Raw genomic sequence first — 21289 nt, 5'->3', positions numbered from 1 at the left:
ATCAGCCCGGGATCCCCTTTGAAGGTCTTCTTGACGCTGTTGTCTTCTCTCCCGTGTCTCAGTCTCAGGAGTCAGAACTGATTTGTTGAGACATTTTATTACAAAGTGTAATTATCTGTCGACATTTTCATCTTTTTCTTGGAAATCGCCGTCAGCGCAGAGAACATAGCGAAGCGGTGAGCAGCGCCTCCACGACCACACACGTCCAGACATTAATAATCCATCTCCTGCCACTTAAAGGGGATGATTTGCATTTAAATAACTGATAAATTGAAAAGTGTGCGAGGCGCAGAAATGCTGCAGTTTGATTTATGGGCCCTGAATTAATTCCTTATTGATTTATCTCCCTGATTCTGATGAATATTCTTCAATAAGGGCCGGGTGGCGCTCATTCAGATCACACGCGGTCAAAAGGTGAAGACACTGGACATTCATCATTTCCAGGGATCCTGGTATAAAGTCGTCACCCCTCCTAGATCTTATCTCCGATAAGTGCTATTTCCACCATTTGCCGCTGGGACCCGTCGCTGCTTTCCTCAATGATGTGGCCCCTCAGCCCTCACACACTGCATAAGGCTGTGCGGCACGGGGTCACCCCTTATCGCAGGCGTCAGTGGAGGTCCTAGGGCTCATGCCCCTAACCAAACACTAATGTCATCAGCGCCAAATGATGACTCGCTGTCTTATGCTGTGGAGTGTCGCTCTGTACAGCGCTGTGGAATACGTCGGCGATACGGACAGATGTCCCGCAGTAAGAGGCAATACAAGACGGACACAGCAATGCCATCATAGCTGAGCTTTGGGGTACAGACTATTATGAAATGATTGACATGGTGCCATCTGCTTCCTTCATGCCCATAATCAATGCCTGCCGGCTAAGTGTGCGGGCGCCGCACCGTAGGACGTTGGAGCCGGAGCGCGCTACGCGCCAGGACCGTGCTACGAGGCAGGATACCCCCCCGGGACGTCGTCCTCTTACATAAAGGATCCCGAGCGCCTCCTCCTCTACATCTAAGCACTTTGACCAGACTCAGCACACTTCACGTTCCAGCTCGAGAGGAGCCTGAAACTGACGGTCAAAAGCCCCGGTGTAAATTTAGTGCATTACCAGACTAAAAATAGCCGGATCCGATAGAGCGAGCGGTCGAGCCGCCCGACTAATGGCTGATATTTATTCATGAGCCCAAAGACGCTGCAAACCTCGTCTTAAATGCCAGAGAGCGGAGGCACCCCACCATTAACGAGGGAGTGCTAAGGTTTATGCTTATGTAGGATTGAAGGACATGGCAGGAGACACCGCCGCCGTCTGCACCGCCGTAGGGGCGGCCTGCCCTCTGCACACCGCCAGATTCTGCAATATTCTAAATGCCCCCCAATAACAGAGTGATGAGGGGGCGTCCTGCTGCTGGTAGAGGTAATCAGATCCACCACCACAGGACGGTCCGTGTAATGTACGGGCGCGCTGAGGGGCAGGCGAGGGCCGCACAGGCCCCAACACTTCGTTACTCGTAGTGGAAGCGCTGCCGCCCCTTCAATCAGGAGGGGTGCATGGATTCGGACCCCCACTATTCTGATATCAGCTTTGTAGAGCAGGAGAACACCAGCGTTAATGACCCCACATGTAATAAAAGCTGTCCACCCCCAGACGGCCATGTCGCCTCTGTTCACATCACATTCACTACACGCAGAGAGGACATCATGTCCACGGGTCCACTCAGGGCAGTAAAGTATACTGGAAGCCCCATAGAAAGTGAAGGGAGCGGCTGGGCTCGGTCAGAACGAAGGAAAGGATCTGTCATGGTCCCACCAATCAGTTACCTAGGATATAACTTTCACTGCTTTAGGGGGTGAGGCCAAGGATCAAAGTAAAAGCTGAAAATCAGATGTCATCCATGGCAATCTCCAGATCTCCAGATCTTCCCACTCATGCTGCAAACCTCCAGGGACGGTGCCTGAAATCTGGGACTGTCCTGTGGGATCCAGGACAGTGGGGAGGCACACAGCATCAACGTCTCTCCAGCCATGACACCTCTATAACTCAGATGGCTGGAGAGCGGTGATGGACGGTGCACCGTCGTCTTCAGATTCAGCGCTCGTCCCTGTCCCTTACTTGTTGACGCCAGTGTCCAATAGACTTACTGGTCACCTCCCGGCCGTATCACTGCTCACCAGTCCCGGCACTGGGGGCCGCTGGGTCCGATGCTCGTCTATGGACAGGTCGGATCCTAAAGAAGGCCTCCAGGGCTGTCCAGAAAGAATGCAGGTCAGAGAATGGAACGTCCTAAGGAATGGCTGTGTAGAATGACGACATCTCCTTATAGGCTGGTTTCACACAGGATTGCGGGAAAATGTGCGGGTGCGTTGCGGGAACATGCACGATTTTTCTGCGCGAGTGCAAAACATTGTAATGCATTTTGCACTCGCGTGAGAAAAAAATCGGCATGTTTGGTACACAAACCCGAACTTCTTCACAGAAGTTCAGGTTTGGGATCGGTGTTCTGTAGATTGTATTATTTTCCCTTATAACATGGTCATAAGGGAAAATAATAGCATTCTGAATACAGGATGCATAGTACAATAGCGCTGGAGGGGTTAAAAATAAAAAAATTTAACTCACCTTAGTCCACTTGATTGCGCAGCCGGCATCTCCTTCTGTCTCCTTTGCTGAAGTCACTCCGGTCATCACATGATCCATCACCATGGTAAAAGATCATGTGATGGATCATGTGATGACCGGAGTGACGTCACCAGAGGTCCTGTTCCTACAATCAGCAAAGAAGGAGACAGAAGGAGATGCCGGCTGCGCGAGCAAGTGGATTAAGGTGAGTTAAATTTTTTTTTTTTTTTTTTTTTTTTTTTTTACCCCTCCAGCGCTATTGTACTATGCATTCTGTATTCAGAATGCTATTATTTTCCCTTATAACCATGTTATAAGGGAAAATAATAATGATCAGGTGTCCATCCCGATCGTCTCCTAGCAACCGTGCGTGAAAATCGCACCGCATCCGCTTGCGGATGCTTGTGATTTTCACGCAACTCCATTCACTTCTATGGGGCCTGCGTTGCGTGAAAAACGCAGAATATAGAGCATGATGCAATTTTGACGCTATGCACAAGTGATGCGTGAAAATCACAGCTCGTGTGCACAGCCCCATAGAAATGAATGGGTCGGGATTCAGTGCGGGTGCAATACGTTCACCTCACTCATCGCATCCGCGCGGAATACTCGCCCGTGTGAAAGGGGCCATACTGAAGAACAGGCCGAGCGTCCTGACGGGGTAAAAATGTACAAAAATAGCTTGTTTCTTCTAAGTAAAAGTTCTGGATATTGGAGGGTTCAGTGTCCGCCGGATCACCCCATACCCATGTGTATGTGATTCCTTCTGGATTGTATGTGGAAATGTTTTTGGATCTAATTTGAAATCATGGAATACTGATGATATAAGCACAATTTTTGATTATTTTAATTGAATCAATTTTTATTAAATAAATACATATTGTTTCCACATACAATCCAGAAGTGCCTATTATACATCTGCACAACAAAAGGGGGAAAAATGCACATTTTTGGTTATTCTCCAAACAGGCTGAAACACAGGAGAAACGTTAGAAAAGAAGATTTACACGGAGGCAAAAGCAGGACAAAATATCTGAGGTTCTCCAGCACAAAGTAGGGTTAACGGTGGCTGTCAGCAGCAGCCGGTCCGGAGGGCTATCTTCTCATTTTGCTTCGGCAGTAAAGATATATAAAAAGGATACACCTGTGGGAGACGATTGAGCGAGGTCTCAGGAGCAGCAGCATTCCCACAATGACCTCAGCAATATCAGGAAGAAAGCAGAGAACACAGGCCGGAGGACCAGCTCCTCATACCGGCCATCGGAATCAAAGGAGCCATGCAAAGCGCAGGTGACGGGTAGGTATGAGGCTGTGACGGGCGTTATACACTGCACCCCACAGCGACAACTCATCTATAAAAGTGATTATGGTATATACATACTCTCACATATGAGGCATAGGCCGCTGTATATCAGGAGGAGGTATGTCATGTATGAGGTATAGGCCGCTGTATATATCAGGAGGAGGTATGTCATGTATGAGGTATAGGCCGCTGTATATATCAGGAGGAGGTATGTCATGTATGAGGTATAGGCCGCTGTATATATCAGGAGGAGGTATGTCATGTATGAGGTATAGGCCGCTGTATATATCAGGAGGAGGTATGTCATGTATGAGGTATAGGCCGCTGTATATATCAGGAGGAGGTATGTCATGTATGAGGTATAGGCCGCTGTATATATCAGGAGGAGGTATGTCATGTATGAGGTATAGGCCGCTGTATATATCAGGAGGAGGTATGTCATGTATGAGGTATAGGCCGCTGTATATATCAGGAGGAGGTATGTCATGCATGAGGTATAGGCCGCTGTATATATCAGGAGGAGGTATGTCATGTATGAGGTATAGGCCGCTGTATATATCAGGAGGAGGTATGTCATGTATGAGGTATAGGCCGCTGTATATATCAGGAGGAGGTATGTCATGTATGAGGTATAGGCCGCTGTATATATCAGGAGGAGGTATGTCATGTATGAGGTATAGGACGCTGTATATATCAGGAGGAGGTATGTCATGTATGAGGTATAGGCCGCTGTATATATCAGGAGGAGGTATGTCATGTATGAGGTATAGGACGCTGTATATATCAGGAGGAGGTATGTCATGTATGAGGTATAGGCCGCTGAATATATCAGGAGGAGGTATGTCATGTATGAGGTATAGGACGCTGTATATATCAGGAGGAGGTATGTCATGTATGAGGTATAGGCCGCTGTATATCAGGAGGAGGTATGTCATGTATGAGGTATAGGCCGCTGTATATATCAGGAGGAGGTATGTCATGTATGAGGCATAGGCCGCTGTATATCAGGAGGAGGTATGTCATGTATGAGGTATAGGCCGCTGTATATCAGGAGGAGGTATGTCATGTATGAGGTATAGGCCGCTGTATATATCAGGAGGAGGTATGTCATGTATGAGGTATAGGCCGCTGTATATATCAGGAGGAGGTATGTCATGTATGAGGTATAGGCCGCTGTATATATCAGGAGGAGGTATGTCATGTATGAGGTATAGGCCGCTGTATATATCAAGAGGAGGTATGTCATGTATGAGGTATAGGCCGCTGAATATATCAGGAGGAGGTATGTCATGTATGAGGTATAGGACGCTGTATATATCAGGAGGAGGTATGTCATGTATGAGGTATAGGCCGCTGTATATATCAGGAGGAGGTATGTCATGTATGAGGTATAGGCCGCTGTATATATCAAGAGGAGGTATGTCATGTATGAGGTATAGGCCGCTGTATATATCAGGAGGAGGTATGTCATGTATGAGGTATATATCAGGAGGAGGTATGTCATGTATGAGGCATAGGCCGCTGTATATATCAGGAGGAGGTATGTCATGTATGAGGTATAGGCCGCTGTATATATCAGGAGGAGGTATGTCATGTATGAGGCATAGGCCGCTGTATATATCAGGAGGAGGTATGTCATGTATGAGGCATAGGCCGCTGTATATATCAGGAGGAGGTATGTCATGTATGAGGTATAGGCCGCTGTACATATCAGGAGGAGGTATGTCATGTATGAGGTATAGGCCGCTGTATATATCAGGAGGAGGTATGTCATGTATGAGGTATAGGCCGCTGTATATATCAGGAGGAGGTATGTCATGTATGAGGTATAGGCCGCTGTATATATCAGGAGGAGGTATGTCATGTATGAGGTATAGGCCGCTGTATATATCAGGAGGAGGTATGTCATGTATGAGGTATAGGCTGCTGTATATATCAGGAGGAGGTATGTCATGTATGAGGTATAGGCCGCTGTATATATCAGGAGGAGGTATGTCATGTATGAGGTATAGGCTGCTGTATATATCAGGAGGAGGTATGTCATGTATGAGGTATAGGCCGCTGTATATATCAGGAGGAGGTATGTCATGTATGAGGTATAGGCCGCTGTATATATCAGGAGGAGGTATGTCATGTATGAGGTATAGGCCGCTGTATATATCAGGAGGAGGTATGTCATGTATGAGGTATAGGCCGCTGTATATATCAGGAGGAGGTATGTCATGTATGAGGTATAGGACGCTGTATATATCAGGAGGAGGTATGTCATGTATGAGGCATAGGCCGCTGTATATATCAGGAGGAGGTATGTCATGTATGAGGTATAGGCCGCTGTATATATCAAGAGGAGGTATGTCATGTATGAGGTATAGGCCGCTGTATATATCAGGAGGAGGTATGTCATGTATGAGGTATAGGCTGCTGTATATATCAGGAGGAGGTATGTCATGTATGAGGTATAGGCTGCTGTATATATCAGGAGGAGGTATGTCATGTATGAGGTATAGGCCGCTGTATATATCAGGAGGAGGTATGTCATGTATGAGGTATAGGCCGCTGTATATATCAGGAGGAGGTATGTCATGTATGAGGCATAGGCCGCTGTATATATCAGGAGGAGGTATGTCATGTATGAGGCATAGGCCGCTGTATATATCAGGAGGAGGTATGTCATGTATGAGGTATAGGCCGCTGTATATATCAGGAGGAGGTATGTCATGTATGAGGTATAGGCCGCTGTACATATCAGGAGGAGGTATGTCATGTATGAGGTATAGGCCGCTGTATATATCAGGAGGAGGTATGTCATGTATGAGGTATAGGCCGCTGTATATATCAGGAGGAGGTATGTCATGTATGAGGTATAGGCCGCTGTATATATCAGGAGGAGGTATGTCATGTATGAGGTATAGGACGCTGTATATATCAGGAGGAGGTATGTCATGTATGAGGTATAGGCCGTTGTATATATCAGGAGGAGGTATGTCATGTATGAGGCATAGGCCGCTGTATATATCAGGAGGAGGTATGTCATGTATGAGGCATAGGACGCTGTATATATCAGGAGGAGGTATGTCATGTATGAGGCATAGGCCGCTGTATATATCAGGAGGAGGTATGTCATGTATGAGGCATAGGCCGCTGTATATATCAGGAGGAGGTATGTCATGTATGAGGCATAGGCCGCTGTATATATCAGGAGGAGGTATGTCATGTATGAGGTATAGGACGCTGTATATATCAGGAGGAGGTATGTCATGTATGAGGTATAGGCCGCTGTACATATCAGGAGGAGGTATGTCATGTATGAGGCATAGGCCGCTGTATATATCAGGAGGAGGTATGTCATGTATGAGGTATAGGCCGCTGTATATATCAGGAGGAGGTATGTCATGTATGAGGTATAGGCCGCTGTATATATCAGGAGGAGGTATGTCATGTATGAGGTATAGGCCGCTGTATATATCAGGAGGAGGTATGTCATGTATGAGGCATAGGCCGCTGTATATATCAGGAGGAGGTATGTCATGTATGAGGTATAGGCCGCTGTACATATCAGGAGGAGGTATGTCATGTATGAGGTATAGGCCGCTGTACATATCAGGAGGAGGTATGTCATGTATGAGGTATAGGCCGCTGTATATATCAGGAGGAGGTATGTCATGTATGAGGTATAGGCCGCTGTATATATCAGGAGGAGGTATGTCATGTATGAGGTATAGGCCGCTGTATATATCAGGAGGAGGTATGTCATGTATGAGGCATAGGACGCTGTATATATCAGGAGGAGGTATGTCATGTATGAGGTATATATCAGGAGGAGGTATGTCATGTATGAGGTATAGGCCGCTGTATATATCAGGAGGAGGTATGTCATGTATGAGGTATATATCAGGAGGAGGTATGTCATGTATGAGGTATAGGCTGCTGTATATATCAGGAGGAGGTATGTCATGTATGAGGTATATATCAGGAGGAGGTATGTCATGTATGAGGTATAGGCTGCTGTATATATCAGGAGGAGGTATGTCATGTATGAGGTATATATCAGGAGGAGGTATGTCATGTATGAGGTATAGGCCGCTGTATATATCAGGAGGAGGTATGTCATGTATGAGGTATAGGCCGCTGTATATATCAGGAGGAGGTATGTCATGTATGAGGTATAGGCCGCTGTATATATCAGGAGGAGGTATGTCATGTATGAGGTATAGGCCGCTGTATATATCAGGAGGAGGTATGTCATGTATGAGGTATATATCAGGAGGAGGTATGTCATGTATGAGGTATAGGCCGCTGTATATATCAGGAGGAGGTATGTCATGTATGAGGTATAGGCCGCTGTATATATCAGGAGGAGGTATGTCATGTATGAGGTATATATCAGGAGGAGGTATGTCATGTATGAGGTATATATCAGGAGGAGGTATGTCATGTATGAGGTATAGGCCGCTGTATATATCAGGAGGAGGTATGTCATGTATGAGGTATAGGCCGCTGTATATATCAGGAGGAGGTATGTCATGTATGAGGTATAGGCCGCTGTATATATCAGGAGGAGGTATGTCATGTATGAGGTATAGGCCGCTGTATATATCAGGAGGAGGTATGTCATGTATGAGGTATAGGCCGCTGTATATATCAGGAGGAGGTATGTCATGTATGAGGTATAGGCTGCTGTATATATCAGGAGGAGGTATGTCATGTATGAGGTATAGGCCGCTGTATATATCAGGAGGAGGTATGTCATGTATGAGGTATAGGCCGCTGTATATATCAGGAGGAGGTATGTCATGTATGAGGTATAGGCCGCTGTATATATCAGGAGGAGGTATGTCATGTATGAGGTATAGGCCGCTGTATATATCAGGAGGAGGTATGTCATGTATGAGGTATAGGCCGCTGTATATATCAGGAGGAGGTATGTCATGTATGAGGTATAGGCCGCTGTATATATCAGGAGGAGGTATGTCATGTATGAGGTATAGGCCGCTGTATATATCAGGAGGAGGTATGTCATGTATGAGGTATAGGCCGCTGTATATATCAGGAGGAGGTATGTCATGTATGAGGTATAGGCCGCTGTATATATCAGGAGGAGGTATGTCATGTATGAGGTATAGGCCGCTGTATATATCAGGAGGAGGTATGTCATGTATGAGGTATAGGCCGCTGTATATATCAGGAGGAGGTATGTCATGTATGAGGTATAGGCTGCTGTATATATCAGGAGGAGGTATGTCATGTATGAGGTATAGGCTGCTGTATATATCAGGAGGAGGTATGTCATGTATGAGGTATAGGCTGCTGTATATATCAGGAGGAGGTATGTCATGTATGAGGTATAGGCCGCTGTATATATCAGGAGGAGGTATGTCATGTATGAGGTATAGGCCGCTGTATATATCAGGAGGAGGTATGTCATGTATGAGGTATAGGCCGCTGTATATATCAGGAGGAGGTATGTCATGTATGAGGTATAGGCCGCTGTATATATCAGGAGGAGGTATGTCATGTATGAGGTATAGGCCGCTGTATATATCAGGAGGAGGTATGTCATGTATGAGGTATAGGCCGCTGTATATATCAGGAGGAGGTATGTCATGTATGAGGTATAGGCCGCTGTATATATCAGGAGGAGGTATGTCATGTATGAGGCATAGGCCGCTGTATATATCAGGAGGAGGTATGTCATGTATGAGGTATAGGCCGCTGTATATATCAGGAGGAGGTATGTCATGTATGAGGTATAGGCCGCTGTATATATCAGGAGGAGGTATGTCATGTATGAGGTATAGGCCGCTGTATATATCAGGAGGAGGTATGTCATGTATGAGGTATATATCAGGAGGAGGTATGTCATGTATGAGGTATAGGCCGCTGTATATATCAGGAGGAGGTATGTCATGTATGAGGTATAGGCCGCTGTATATATCAGGAGGAGGTATGTCATGTATGAGGTATAGGCCGCTGTATATATCAGGAGGAGGTATGTCATGTATGAGGTATATATCAGGAGGAGGTATGTCATGTATGAGGTATAGGCCGCTGTATATATCAGGAGGAGGTATGTCATGTATGAGGTATAGGCCGCTGTATATATCAGGAGGAGGTATGTCATGTATGAGGTATAGGCCGCTGTATATATCAGGAGGAGGTATGTCATGTATGAGGTATAGGCCGCTGTATATATCAGGAGGAGGTATGTCATGTATGAGGTATAGGCCGCTGTATATATCAGGAGGAGGTATGTCATGTATGAGGTATAGGCCGCTGTATATATCAGGAGGAGGTATGTCATGTATGAGGTATAGGCCGCTGTATATATCAGGAGGAGGTATGTCATGTATGAGGTATAGGCCGCTGTATATATCAGGAGGAGGTATGTCATGTATGAGGTATAGGCCTGCTGTATATATCAGGAGGAGGTATGTCATGTATGAGGTATAGGCCGCTGTATATATCAGGAGGAGGTATGTCATGTATGAGGTATAGGCCGCTGTATATATCAGGAGGAGGTATGTCATGTATGAGGTATAGGCCGCTGTATATATCAGGAGGAGGTATGTTATGTATGAGGTATAGGCCGCTGTATATATCAGGAGGAGGTATGTCATGTATGAGGTATAGGCCGCTGTATATATCAGGAGGAGGTATGTCATGTATGAGGTATAGGCCGCTGTATATATCAGGAGGAGGTATGTCATGTATGAGGTATATATCAGGAGGAGGTATGTCATGTATGAGGTATAGGCCGCTGTATATATCAGGAGGAGGTATGTCATGTATGAGGTATAGGCCGCTGTATATCAGGAGGAGGTATGTCATGTATGAGGTATAGGCCGCTGTATATATCAGGAGGAGGTATGTCATGTATGAGGTATAGGCCGCTGTATATATCAGGAGGAGGTATGTCATGTATGAGGTATAGGCTGCTGTATATATCAGGAGGAGGTATGTCATGTAGGAGGTATAGGCCGCTGTATATATCAGGAGGAGGTATGTCATGTATGAGGTATAGGACGCTGTATATATCAGGAGGAGGTATGTCATGTATGAGGTATAGGCCGCTGTATATATCAGGAGGAGGTATGTCATGTATGAGGTATAGGCCGCTGTATATATCAGGAGGAGGTATGTCATGTATGAGGTATAGGCCGCTGTATATATCAGGAGGAGGTATGTCATGTATGAGGTATAGGCCGCTGTATATATCAGGAGGAGGTATGTCATGTATGAGGTATAGGCCGCTGTATATATCAGGAGGAGGTATGTCATGTATGAGGTATAGGCCGCTGTATATATCAGGAGGAGGTATGTCATGTATGAGGTATAGGACGCTGTATATATCAGGAGGAGGTATGTCATGTATGAGGTATAGGCCGCTGTATATATCAGGAGGAGGTATGTCATGTATGAGGTATAGGCCGCTGTATATATCAGGAGGAGGTATGTCATGTATGAGGTATAGGCCGCTGTATATATCAGGAGGACTGACAGTTGTGTAACAGGACGGATGTAAACGTTGCAAGTTCATGATTATTTTACTGTAAGATCGTCATAAATCCCAGCCTTCCACTGCTGCGATGCTCTGCGGGGTGCGCGCCATTCACTGGGGTAACCCTCACTTCTTCCACATAAAATAAATAACTTGCTACTTATTTTGCCGCTACATTTTTCCATTCACCATTTGTTGCCCCCAAAATGTCCCCTAGAAATTTACTGATGCATGTGAAAGTGTGGCAGAAACCCCGTCCCCGCACACAGGACGGAGACCGCGCCTGCATTTCACATGGATTCCACGCAGATCGCACAAGAAATGCTGGTAATGGGTCTTCAACACAGATATCCCTCAAAGAAAGGAAACTGAACAAAGGGGCGTCCCGATGACAGAGATCTCCGGATCCACCATATTATGGGTCCCCTTTGCTCGGTTTCCTTTCTTTGAGGGATATCTGTGTTGAAGACCCATAACTGGGGCTCCGCGGTTAAAGGAGGCACACGTATTTTTTGTAGCTGGTCTTCTTAAGATCTGCCATTGTTTTGTTTGACTTTATTAATACGAGCTAACACTGGAGCAGTACTGGCTGGCACTGTAATAATACGAGCTAACACTGGAGCAGTACAGGCTGGCACTGTAATAATACGAGCAGACACTGGAGCAGTACAGTCTGGCACTGTAATAATACGAGCTAACACTGGAGCAGTACAGTCTGGCACTGTAATAATACGAGCTAACACTGGAGCAGTACAGGCCAGCACTGTAATAATACGAGCAGACACTGGAGCAGTACAGGCCGGCACTGTAATAATACGAGCTAACACTGGAGCAGTACAGGCCAGCACTGTAATAATACGAGCTAACACTGGAGCAGTACAGGCCAGCACTGTAATAATACGAGCTGACAATGGAGCAGCACGGGCCGGCACTGTAATAATACGAGCAGACACTGGAGCAGTACAGTCTGGCACTGTAATAATACGAGCAGACACTGGAGCAGTACGGGCCGACACTGTAATAATACGAGCTTACACTGGAGCAGCACAGGATGGCACTGTAATAATACGAGCTAACACTGGAGCAGTACGGGCCGAAACTGTAATAATACAAACTGATACTGGAGCAGTACAGTCTGGCACTGTAATAATACGAGCTAACACTGGAGCAGTACGGGCCGACACTGTAATAATAAGAGTTGACAATGGAGCAGTACGGCCGGCACTGTAATAATACGAGCAGACACTGGAGCAGTACAGTCTGGCACTGTAATAATACGAGCTAACACTGGAGCAGTACGGACCGGCACTGTAATAATACGAGCTGATACTGGAGCAGTACGGGCAGGCACTGTAATAATACGAGCTGATACTAGAGCAGTACGGGCTGGCAATGTAATAATACGAGCTGACAATGGAGCAGTACGGGCCAGCACTGTAATAATACGAGCTGATACTGGAGCAGTACGAGCCGGCACTGTAATAATACAAGCTGAAACTGGAGCAATACGGGCGGGCACTGTAATAATACGAACTGATACTGGAGCAGGACGGGCTGGCAATGTAATAATACAAGCTCACAATGGAGCAGTACGGGCCAGCACTGTAATAATATGAGCTGATACTGGAGCAGTACGGGCCGGCACTGTAATAATACGAGCTGAAACTGGAGCAATACGGGAGGGCACTGTAATAATACGAGCTGATACTGGAGCAGTACGGGCCGACACTGTAATAATACGAGAAGACACTGGAGCAGTACGGGCCGGCACTGTAATAATACGAGCTGATACTGGAGCAGTACGGGCTGGCACTGTAATAATACGAGCAGACACTGGAGCAATACGGGCCGGCACTGTAATAATACGAGCTGATACTTGAGCAGTACGGGCCGGCACTGTAATAATACGAGCTGATACTGGAGCAGTACAGGCCGGCACTGTAATAATACGAGCTGATACTGGAGAAGTATGGGCCGGAACTGTAATAATACGAGCTGATACTGGAGCAGTACGGGCCGGCACTGTAATAATACGAGCTGAAACTGGAGCAGTACAGGCTGGCACGGTAATAATACGAGATGATACTGGAGCAGTACAGGCTGGCACTGTAATAATACGAGCTTACACTGGAGCAGCACAGGATGGCACTGTAATAATACGAGTAGACAATGGAGCAGTACAGGCCGGCACTGTAATAATACGAGCTGACAATGGAGCAGTACGGGCCGGCACTGTAATAATACGAGCACACACTGGAGCAGTACTGGCCGACACTATAATAATACGAACTGATACTGGAGCAGTACAGTCTGGCACTGTAATAATACGAGCTAACACTGGAGCAGTACGGACCGGCACTGTAATAATACGAGCTGACAATGGAGCAGTACGGGCCAGCACTGTAATAATACAAGCTGATACTAGAGCAGTACGGGCCGGCAATGTAATAATACGAGCTGACAATGGAGCAGTACGGGCTGGCACTGTAATAATACGAGCTAACACTGGAGTAGTACAGGCTGGCACTGTAATAATACGATCTGACAATGGAGCAGCACGGGCCAGCACTGTAATAATACGAGCTGATACTGGAGCAGTACGGGCCGGCACTGTAATAATACGAGCTGAAACTGGAGCAGTACGGGCCAGAACTGTAATAATACGAGCAGACACGGGAGCAATACGGGCCGGCACTGTAATAATACGAGCTGATACAGGAGCAGTACAGTCTGGCACTGTAATAATACGAGCTAACACTGGAGCAGTACGGGCTGGCACTGTAATAGAACGAGCAGACACTGGAGCAGTACAGGCCAGCACTGTAATAATACGAGCTGATACTGGAGCAGTACAGTCTGGAACTGTAATAATACAAGCTAACACTGGAGCAATACGGGCCAGCAATGTAATAAAACGAGCTGATACTGGAGCAGTATGGGCCGACACTGTAATAATATGAGCAGGCACTGGAGCAGTACAAGCCGTCACTGTAATACTACGAGCAGATACTGGGACAGTATGGGCTGGCACTGTAATAATACGAGCCGACACTGGAGCAGTACGGTTTGTCTCTGTAATAATACGAGCTGATACTAGAGCAGTGCGGACTGGCACTGTAATAATACGAGCTAACACTGGAGCAGTACGGGCTGGCACTGTAATAATACGAGCTAACACTGGAGCAGTACGGGCTGGCACTGTAATAGAACGAGCAGACACTGGAGCAGTACAGGCCAGCACTGTAATAATACGAGCTGATACTGGAGCAGTACAGTCTGGAACTGTAATAATACGAGCTAACACTGGAGCAATACGGGCCAGCAATGTAATAAAACGAGCTGATACTGGAGCAGTATGGGCCGACACTGTAATAATATGAGCAGGCACTGGAGCAGTACAAGCCGTCACTGTAATACTACGAGCAGACACTGGGACAGTATGGGCTGGCACTGTAATAATACGAGCCGACACTGGAGCAGTACGGTTTGTCTCTGTAATAATACGAGCTGATACTAGAGCAGTGCGGACTGGCACTGTAATAATACGAGCTCACACTAGAGCATTACAGGCTGGCACTGTCATAAAACGAGCTGATACTGGAGCAGTACAGGCCGGCACTGTAATAATACGAGCTCACACTGGAGCAGTTCGGGCTGGCACTGTAATAATATGAGCTGACACTAGAGCAGTACTGGCTGGCACTGTAATAATATGGGCAGACACTGGAGCAATACGGGCTGGCACTGTAATAATACGAGCTGACACTGGAGCAGTACGGGATTGCACTGTAATAGTACGAGCTGATACTGGAGCAGTACGGGCTGGCACTATAATAATAAGAGCTAATACTGGAGCAGTACGGTCTAGCACTGTAATAATACGAGCTGAAACCGGAGCAGTGCGGACTGGCACTAAAATAATACGAACTCACACTGGAGCAGTACGGGCTGGCAGTGTAATAATATGAGCTGATAATGGAGAAGTACAGGCCGGCACTGTAATAATACGAGCTCACACTGGAGCAGTACAAGCTGGCACTGTAATAATATGAGCTGACACTGGAGAAGTACAGGCTTGCACTGTTATAATACGAGCTTACACTGGAGCAGTAAGGGCTGGAACTGTAATAATACGAGCTCATACTGGAGCAGTACGAACTGGCACTGTAATAATACGAGCTAATACTGGAGCAGTGCGGGCCGGCACTGTAATAATACAAGCTGACACTAGAGCAGTACAGGCTGGCACTGTAATAATACAAGCTGGAACTGGAGCAGTACAGGCCGGCACTGTAATAATACGAGACGACATTGGAGCAGTACATGTTGGCACTGTAATATTACGAGCTAATACTGGAGCAGTACAGGCCGGCACTGTAATAATACGAGCTGATACTGAAGCAGTGCGGACTGGCACTGTAATAATACGAGCTCACATTGGAGCAGTACAGGCTGGCATTGTAATAATACAAGCTGATACTGGAGCAGTACAGTCCGGCACTGTAATAATATGAGCTCGCACTGGAGCAGTACGGGCTGGCACTGTAATAATATAAGCTGACACTAGAGCAGTACGGGCTGGCACTGTAATAATACGATCTGACACAGGAGCAGTACAGGCTGGCACTGTAATAATACGAGCTGATACTGGAGCAGTACAGTCTGGAACTGTAATAATACGAGCTAACACTGGAGCAATACGGGCCAGCAATGTAATAAAACGAGCTGATACTGGAGCAGTATGGGCCGACACTGTAATAATATGAGCAGGCACTGGAGCAGTACAAGCCGTCACTGTAATACTACGAGCAGACACTGGGACAGTATGGGCTGGCACTGTAATAATACGAGCCGACACTGGAGCAGTACGGTTTGTCTCTGTAATAATACGAGCTGATACTAGAGCAGTGCGGACTGGCACTGTAATAATACGAGCTCACACTAGAGCATTACAGGCTGGCACTGTCATAAAACGAGCTGATACTGGAGCAGTACAGGCCGGCACTGTAATAATACGAGCTCACACTGGAGCAGTTCGGGCTGGCACTGTAATAATATGAGCTGACACTAGAGCAGTACTGGCTGGCACTGTAATAATATGGGCAGACACTGGAGCAATACGGGCTGGCACTGTAATAATACGAGCTGACACTGGAGCAGTACGGGATTGCACTGTAATAGTACGAGCTGATACTGGAGCAGTACGGGCTGGCACTATAATAATAAGAGCTAATACTGGAGCAGTACGGTCTAGCACTGTAATAATACGAGCTGAAACCGGAGCAGTGCGGACTGGCACTAAAATAATACGAACTCACACTGGAGCAGTACGGGCTGGCAGTGTAATAATATGAGCTGATACTGGAGAAGTACAGGCCGGCACTGTAATAATACGAGCTCACACTGGAGCAGTACAAGCTGGCACTGTAATAATATGAGCTGACACTGGAGAAGTACAGGCTTGCACTGTTATAATACGAGCTTACACTGGAGCAGTAAGGGCTGGAACTGTAATAATACGAGCTCATACTGGAGCAGTACGAACTGGCACTGTAATAATACGAGCTAATACTGGAGCAGTGCGGGCCGGCACTGTAATAATACAAGCTGACACTAGAGCAGTACAGGCTGGCACTGTAATAATACAAGCTGGAACTGGAGCAGTACAGGCCGGCACTGTAATAATACGAGACGACATTGGAGCAGTACATGTTGGCACTGTAATATTACGAGCTAATACTGGAGCAGTACAGGCCGGCACTGTAATAATACGAGCTGATACTGAAGCAGTGCGGACTGGCACTGTAATAATACGAGCTCACATTGGAGCAGTACAGGCTGGCATTGTAATAATACAAGCTGATACTGGAGCAGTACAGTCCGGCACTGTAATAATATGAGCTCGCACTGGAGCAGTACGGGCTGGCACTGTAATAATATAAGCTGACACTAGAGCAGTACGGGCTGGCACTGTAATAATACGATCTGACACAGGAGCAGTACAGGCTGGCACTGTAATAATACGAGCAGAAAATGGAGCAGAACAGGCTGGCACTGTAATAATACGAGCTGATACTGGAGCAGTGTGGGTCAGCACTGTAATAATACAAGCTGATACTGGAGTAGTGATGGCTGGCACTGTAATAATACGAGCTTGCACTGTAATAATACGAATTTACACTGGAGCAGTAAGGTCTGGCACTGTAATAATACGAGCTGATACTGAAGCAGTGCGGGCTGGCACTGTAATAATACGAGCTCACATTAGAGCAGTATGGGCTGGCACTGTAATAATACGAGCTGACACTGGAGCAGTACAGGCCAGCACTGTAATAATACAAGCTGACACTGGAGCAGTACAGGCTGGCACTGTAATAATACAAGCTCACACTGGAGCAGTATGGGCTGTTACTGTAATAATATTAGCTGACACTAGAGCAGTACAGGCTTGCACTGTAATAATACGAGCTGACACTGGAGTAGTACACTTTAAACAAAAGTGGTTGAACAGCACTCCTCTTTAGAGATAGGCGGTGCTCAATGGTAAAAAGGTGCCAACAATAGTAGTAGAAACCACGGAACTCGCAAAAGATTTTGTATTAATTTCTTATTTTTTTATTTCATTATTTAAATCCATCCGTATAGTAAATTACTGGCCTGTAACTTAATATACGAATGGATTTAAATAATGAAATGAAAAAATAAGAATAATGAAATGAAATAAGTAAGAAATTACTACAAAATCTTTTGCGAGTGCCGTGGTTTCTACTACTACTGGAGCAGTACAGGCTGGCACTGTAAAAATACGAGCTGATACTGGAGCAGTACGGGCCGGCACTGTAAAAATACGAGCGGATACTGGAGCAGTACAGGCTGGCACTGTAATAATACAAGCTGACACTGGAGCAGAACAGGCTGGCACTGAAATAATTCGAACTGATACTGGAGCAGTACAGACTGGCACTGTAATAATACGAGCTGATATTAGAGCAGTACGGGCTGGCACTGTATAAATACAAGCTGATTCTGGAGCAGTACAAGCTGGCACTGTAATAATACGAGCTTACACTGGAGCAGTACAGGCTGGCACTTGAATAATACGAGCTGACACTGGAGCAGTACGGACTGGCATTGTAATAATACGGGCTCACACTGGAGCAGTACGGACTGGCACTGTAATAATATGAGCTGACACTGGAGCCGTACGAGCTGGCACTGTAATAATACAAGCCTACACTGGAGCAGTACAGGCTGGCACTGTAATAATACGAGCTCATACTGGAGCAGTACGGGCTGGCACTGTAATAATACAAGCTGATAATGGAGTAGTACAGTCTGGTACTGTAATAATACAAGCTGACACTGGAGCAGTACAGGCTGGCACTTGAATAATACGAGCTGACACTGGAGCAGTACGGACTGGCATTGTAATAATATGAGCTGACACTGGAGCAGTACGGACTGGCACTGTAATAATATGAGCTGACACTGGAGCAGTACGGACTGGCACTGTAATAATATGAGCTGACACTGGAGCCGTACGAGCTGGCACTGTAATAATACAAGCCTACACTGGAGTAGTACAGGCTGGCACTGTAATAATACGAGCTGATACTGGAGCAGTACGGGCCGGCACTGTAATAATACGAGCTGATATTGGAGCAGTACAGGCTGGGACTGTAATAATACAAGCGGATACTGGAGCAGTACGGGCCGACACTGTAATAATACAAGCTTACACTAGAGCAGTACAGGCCAGCACTGTAATAATAAGAGCTGATACTTGAGAAGTATAGGCTGGCACTGTAATAATACGCGCTGACACTGGAGCAGTACGGGCTGGCAATGTAATAATAAGAGCTGATACTGGAGCAGTACGGGCCGGCACTGTAATAATACGAGCTGATACTGGAGCAGTACGGGCCAGCACTGTATTAATAGGAGCTGATACTGGAGCAGTACGGGCCGTCACTGTAATAATACGAGCTGATACTGGAGCAGTACGGGCTTGCACTGTAATAATATGAGTTGATACTGGAGCAGTACGGGCTGGCACTGTAATGCAGCGCCCACTGATGATAGAGCAGTACAGGCTGGGACTGTAATAATACGAGCGGATACTGGAGCAGTACAGGCCGACACTAATAATACGAGTTTACACTAGAGCAGTACAGGCCAGCACTGTAATAATACGAGCTGATACTGGAGCAGTACGGGCTGTCACTGTAATAATATGAGCTGATACTGGAGCAGTACGGGCCGGCACTGTAATAATACGAGCTGATTCTGGAGCAGTGCGGACTGGCACTGTAATAATACGAGCTCATACTGGAGCAGTACGGGCTGGCACTGTAATAATACGTGCTGACACTGGAGCAGTACGGGCTGGCACCGTAATAATACGAGCTTACACTGGAGCAGTACAGGCTGGTACTGTAATAATACGAGCTCATACTGGAGCAGTACAGGCTGGCACTGTAATAATATGCGCTGACACTGGAGCAGTATGGGCTTGCACTGTAATAATATGAGTTGATACTGGAGCAGTACGGGCTGGCACTGTAATGCAGCGCCCACTGATGATTTTATAAGTATGACATAGGGGAGAGCCATTACTGTCTGATCCCCCCCAGTCCATGAACTGGCCAGACTGGAGGCACTGGTGACAGAAGGAAGGCTACACACAGTAGTGGGGAGGTTGGAAGGCCTGGAAAGTATACCCTGTAGGTGGGGGGGGGGGGCTGAGAACAGAAGCCAAGCGGCGACCCTATCAGCTAGGACTTAGGTCCAGCTCTAGCCAAAAATTAAAATCTACATTTGCCTGATTTTCCCTGAGAAAACCCTCCACACGTCCTCCTCCACCGAAGCCTCCTCACCAGGAGGTACTATCACCAGCATCATCCTGCTCCACCTGCGGGCCTCCACACAATACCCCCGGGTCTGCAGTATTGTTATTTACATGCAGCAGGTTACATTACCTTGCATACTTGGAACTGCTCGGAGGTAAGGCTCTCCTGGATTTCCAATTCTCGGGGTGACACGACGGCCCCCAGCTGCCCGGATGGATTCAACGGAGAACCACCACCTGTTCCACCACCGACTCCTGCTCCAACCGGTGCTGAAGCAGTTAAGCCGTCCAAAACCTTCCGAATAGTCTTCATCCTGGGTCACCTCTATGAGGTCAGGGGAGCACAGGGAGCCCCAATGTTCATCCCCCAAATACGTGAAGTCAGTTCCAGACGATGCGGGAAGGCACGCGGAGCAAGGCTTGGAGATGACTAGGTGTGAGTATACGGGGACATCATGGAGAAGAGTCCAGGGCACCAGAAAATGAACCGTCCAATGAGATGATCCTGAACCAAGAGATAAATCCTCTGCAGCAAAGTCCAAGCCAAAGGAGTGTATTTATGACCTCATCCCAGGACCTCCGGATCAGTACCGGACCAGCGCCGCTCTATCGGGGATCAGTACTGGACCAGCGCTGCTCTATCGGGGATCAGTACTGGACCAGCGCTGCTCTATCGGGGATCAGTACTGGACCAGCGCTGCTCTATCGGGGATCAGTACCGGACCAGCGCTGCTCTATCGGGGATCAGTACTGGACCAGCGCTGCTCTATCGGGGATCAGTACTGGACCAGCGCTGCTCTATCGGGGATCAGTACCGGACCAGCGCTGCTCTATCGGGGATCAGTACTGGACCAGCGCCGCTCTATCGGGGATCAGTACTGGACCAGCGCCGCTCTATCGGGGATCAGTACTGGACCAGCGCTGCTCTATCGGGGATCAGTACTGGACCAGCGCTGCTCTATCGGGGATCAGTACTGGACCAGCGCTGCTCTATCGGGGATCAGTACTGGACCAGCGCTGCTC

General features: G+C 47.0%; 1 protein-coding gene across 2 annotated transcripts in view; it reads right to left on the bottom strand.

Annotated features, from left to right (window-relative positions):
• The window catches only part of STXBP5L (syntaxin binding protein 5 like), a 237159-nt gene extending 216198 nt beyond the window's left edge, over positions 1 to 20961 (bottom strand). For both annotated transcript variants that reach the window (XM_040422836.1, XM_040422837.1), the window contains exon 1: positions 20397 to 20961. In XM_040422836.1, the coding sequence (XP_040278770.1) occupies positions 20397 to 20579 (183 nt within the window). In that variant the 5' untranslated portion in view covers positions 20580 to 20961. The remainder of the gene's footprint in view (positions 1 to 20396) is intronic.
• Positions 20962 to 21289: the final 328 nt, after the last annotated feature.

The sequence above is a fragment of the Bufo bufo genome, chromosome 3 (assembly GCF_905171765.1).
Source record: "Bufo bufo chromosome 3, aBufBuf1.1, whole genome shotgun sequence".
Taxonomy (NCBI): domain Eukaryota; kingdom Metazoa; phylum Chordata; class Amphibia; order Anura; family Bufonidae; genus Bufo; species Bufo bufo.
This window is presented reverse-complemented; position numbering and strand designations above follow the sequence as displayed.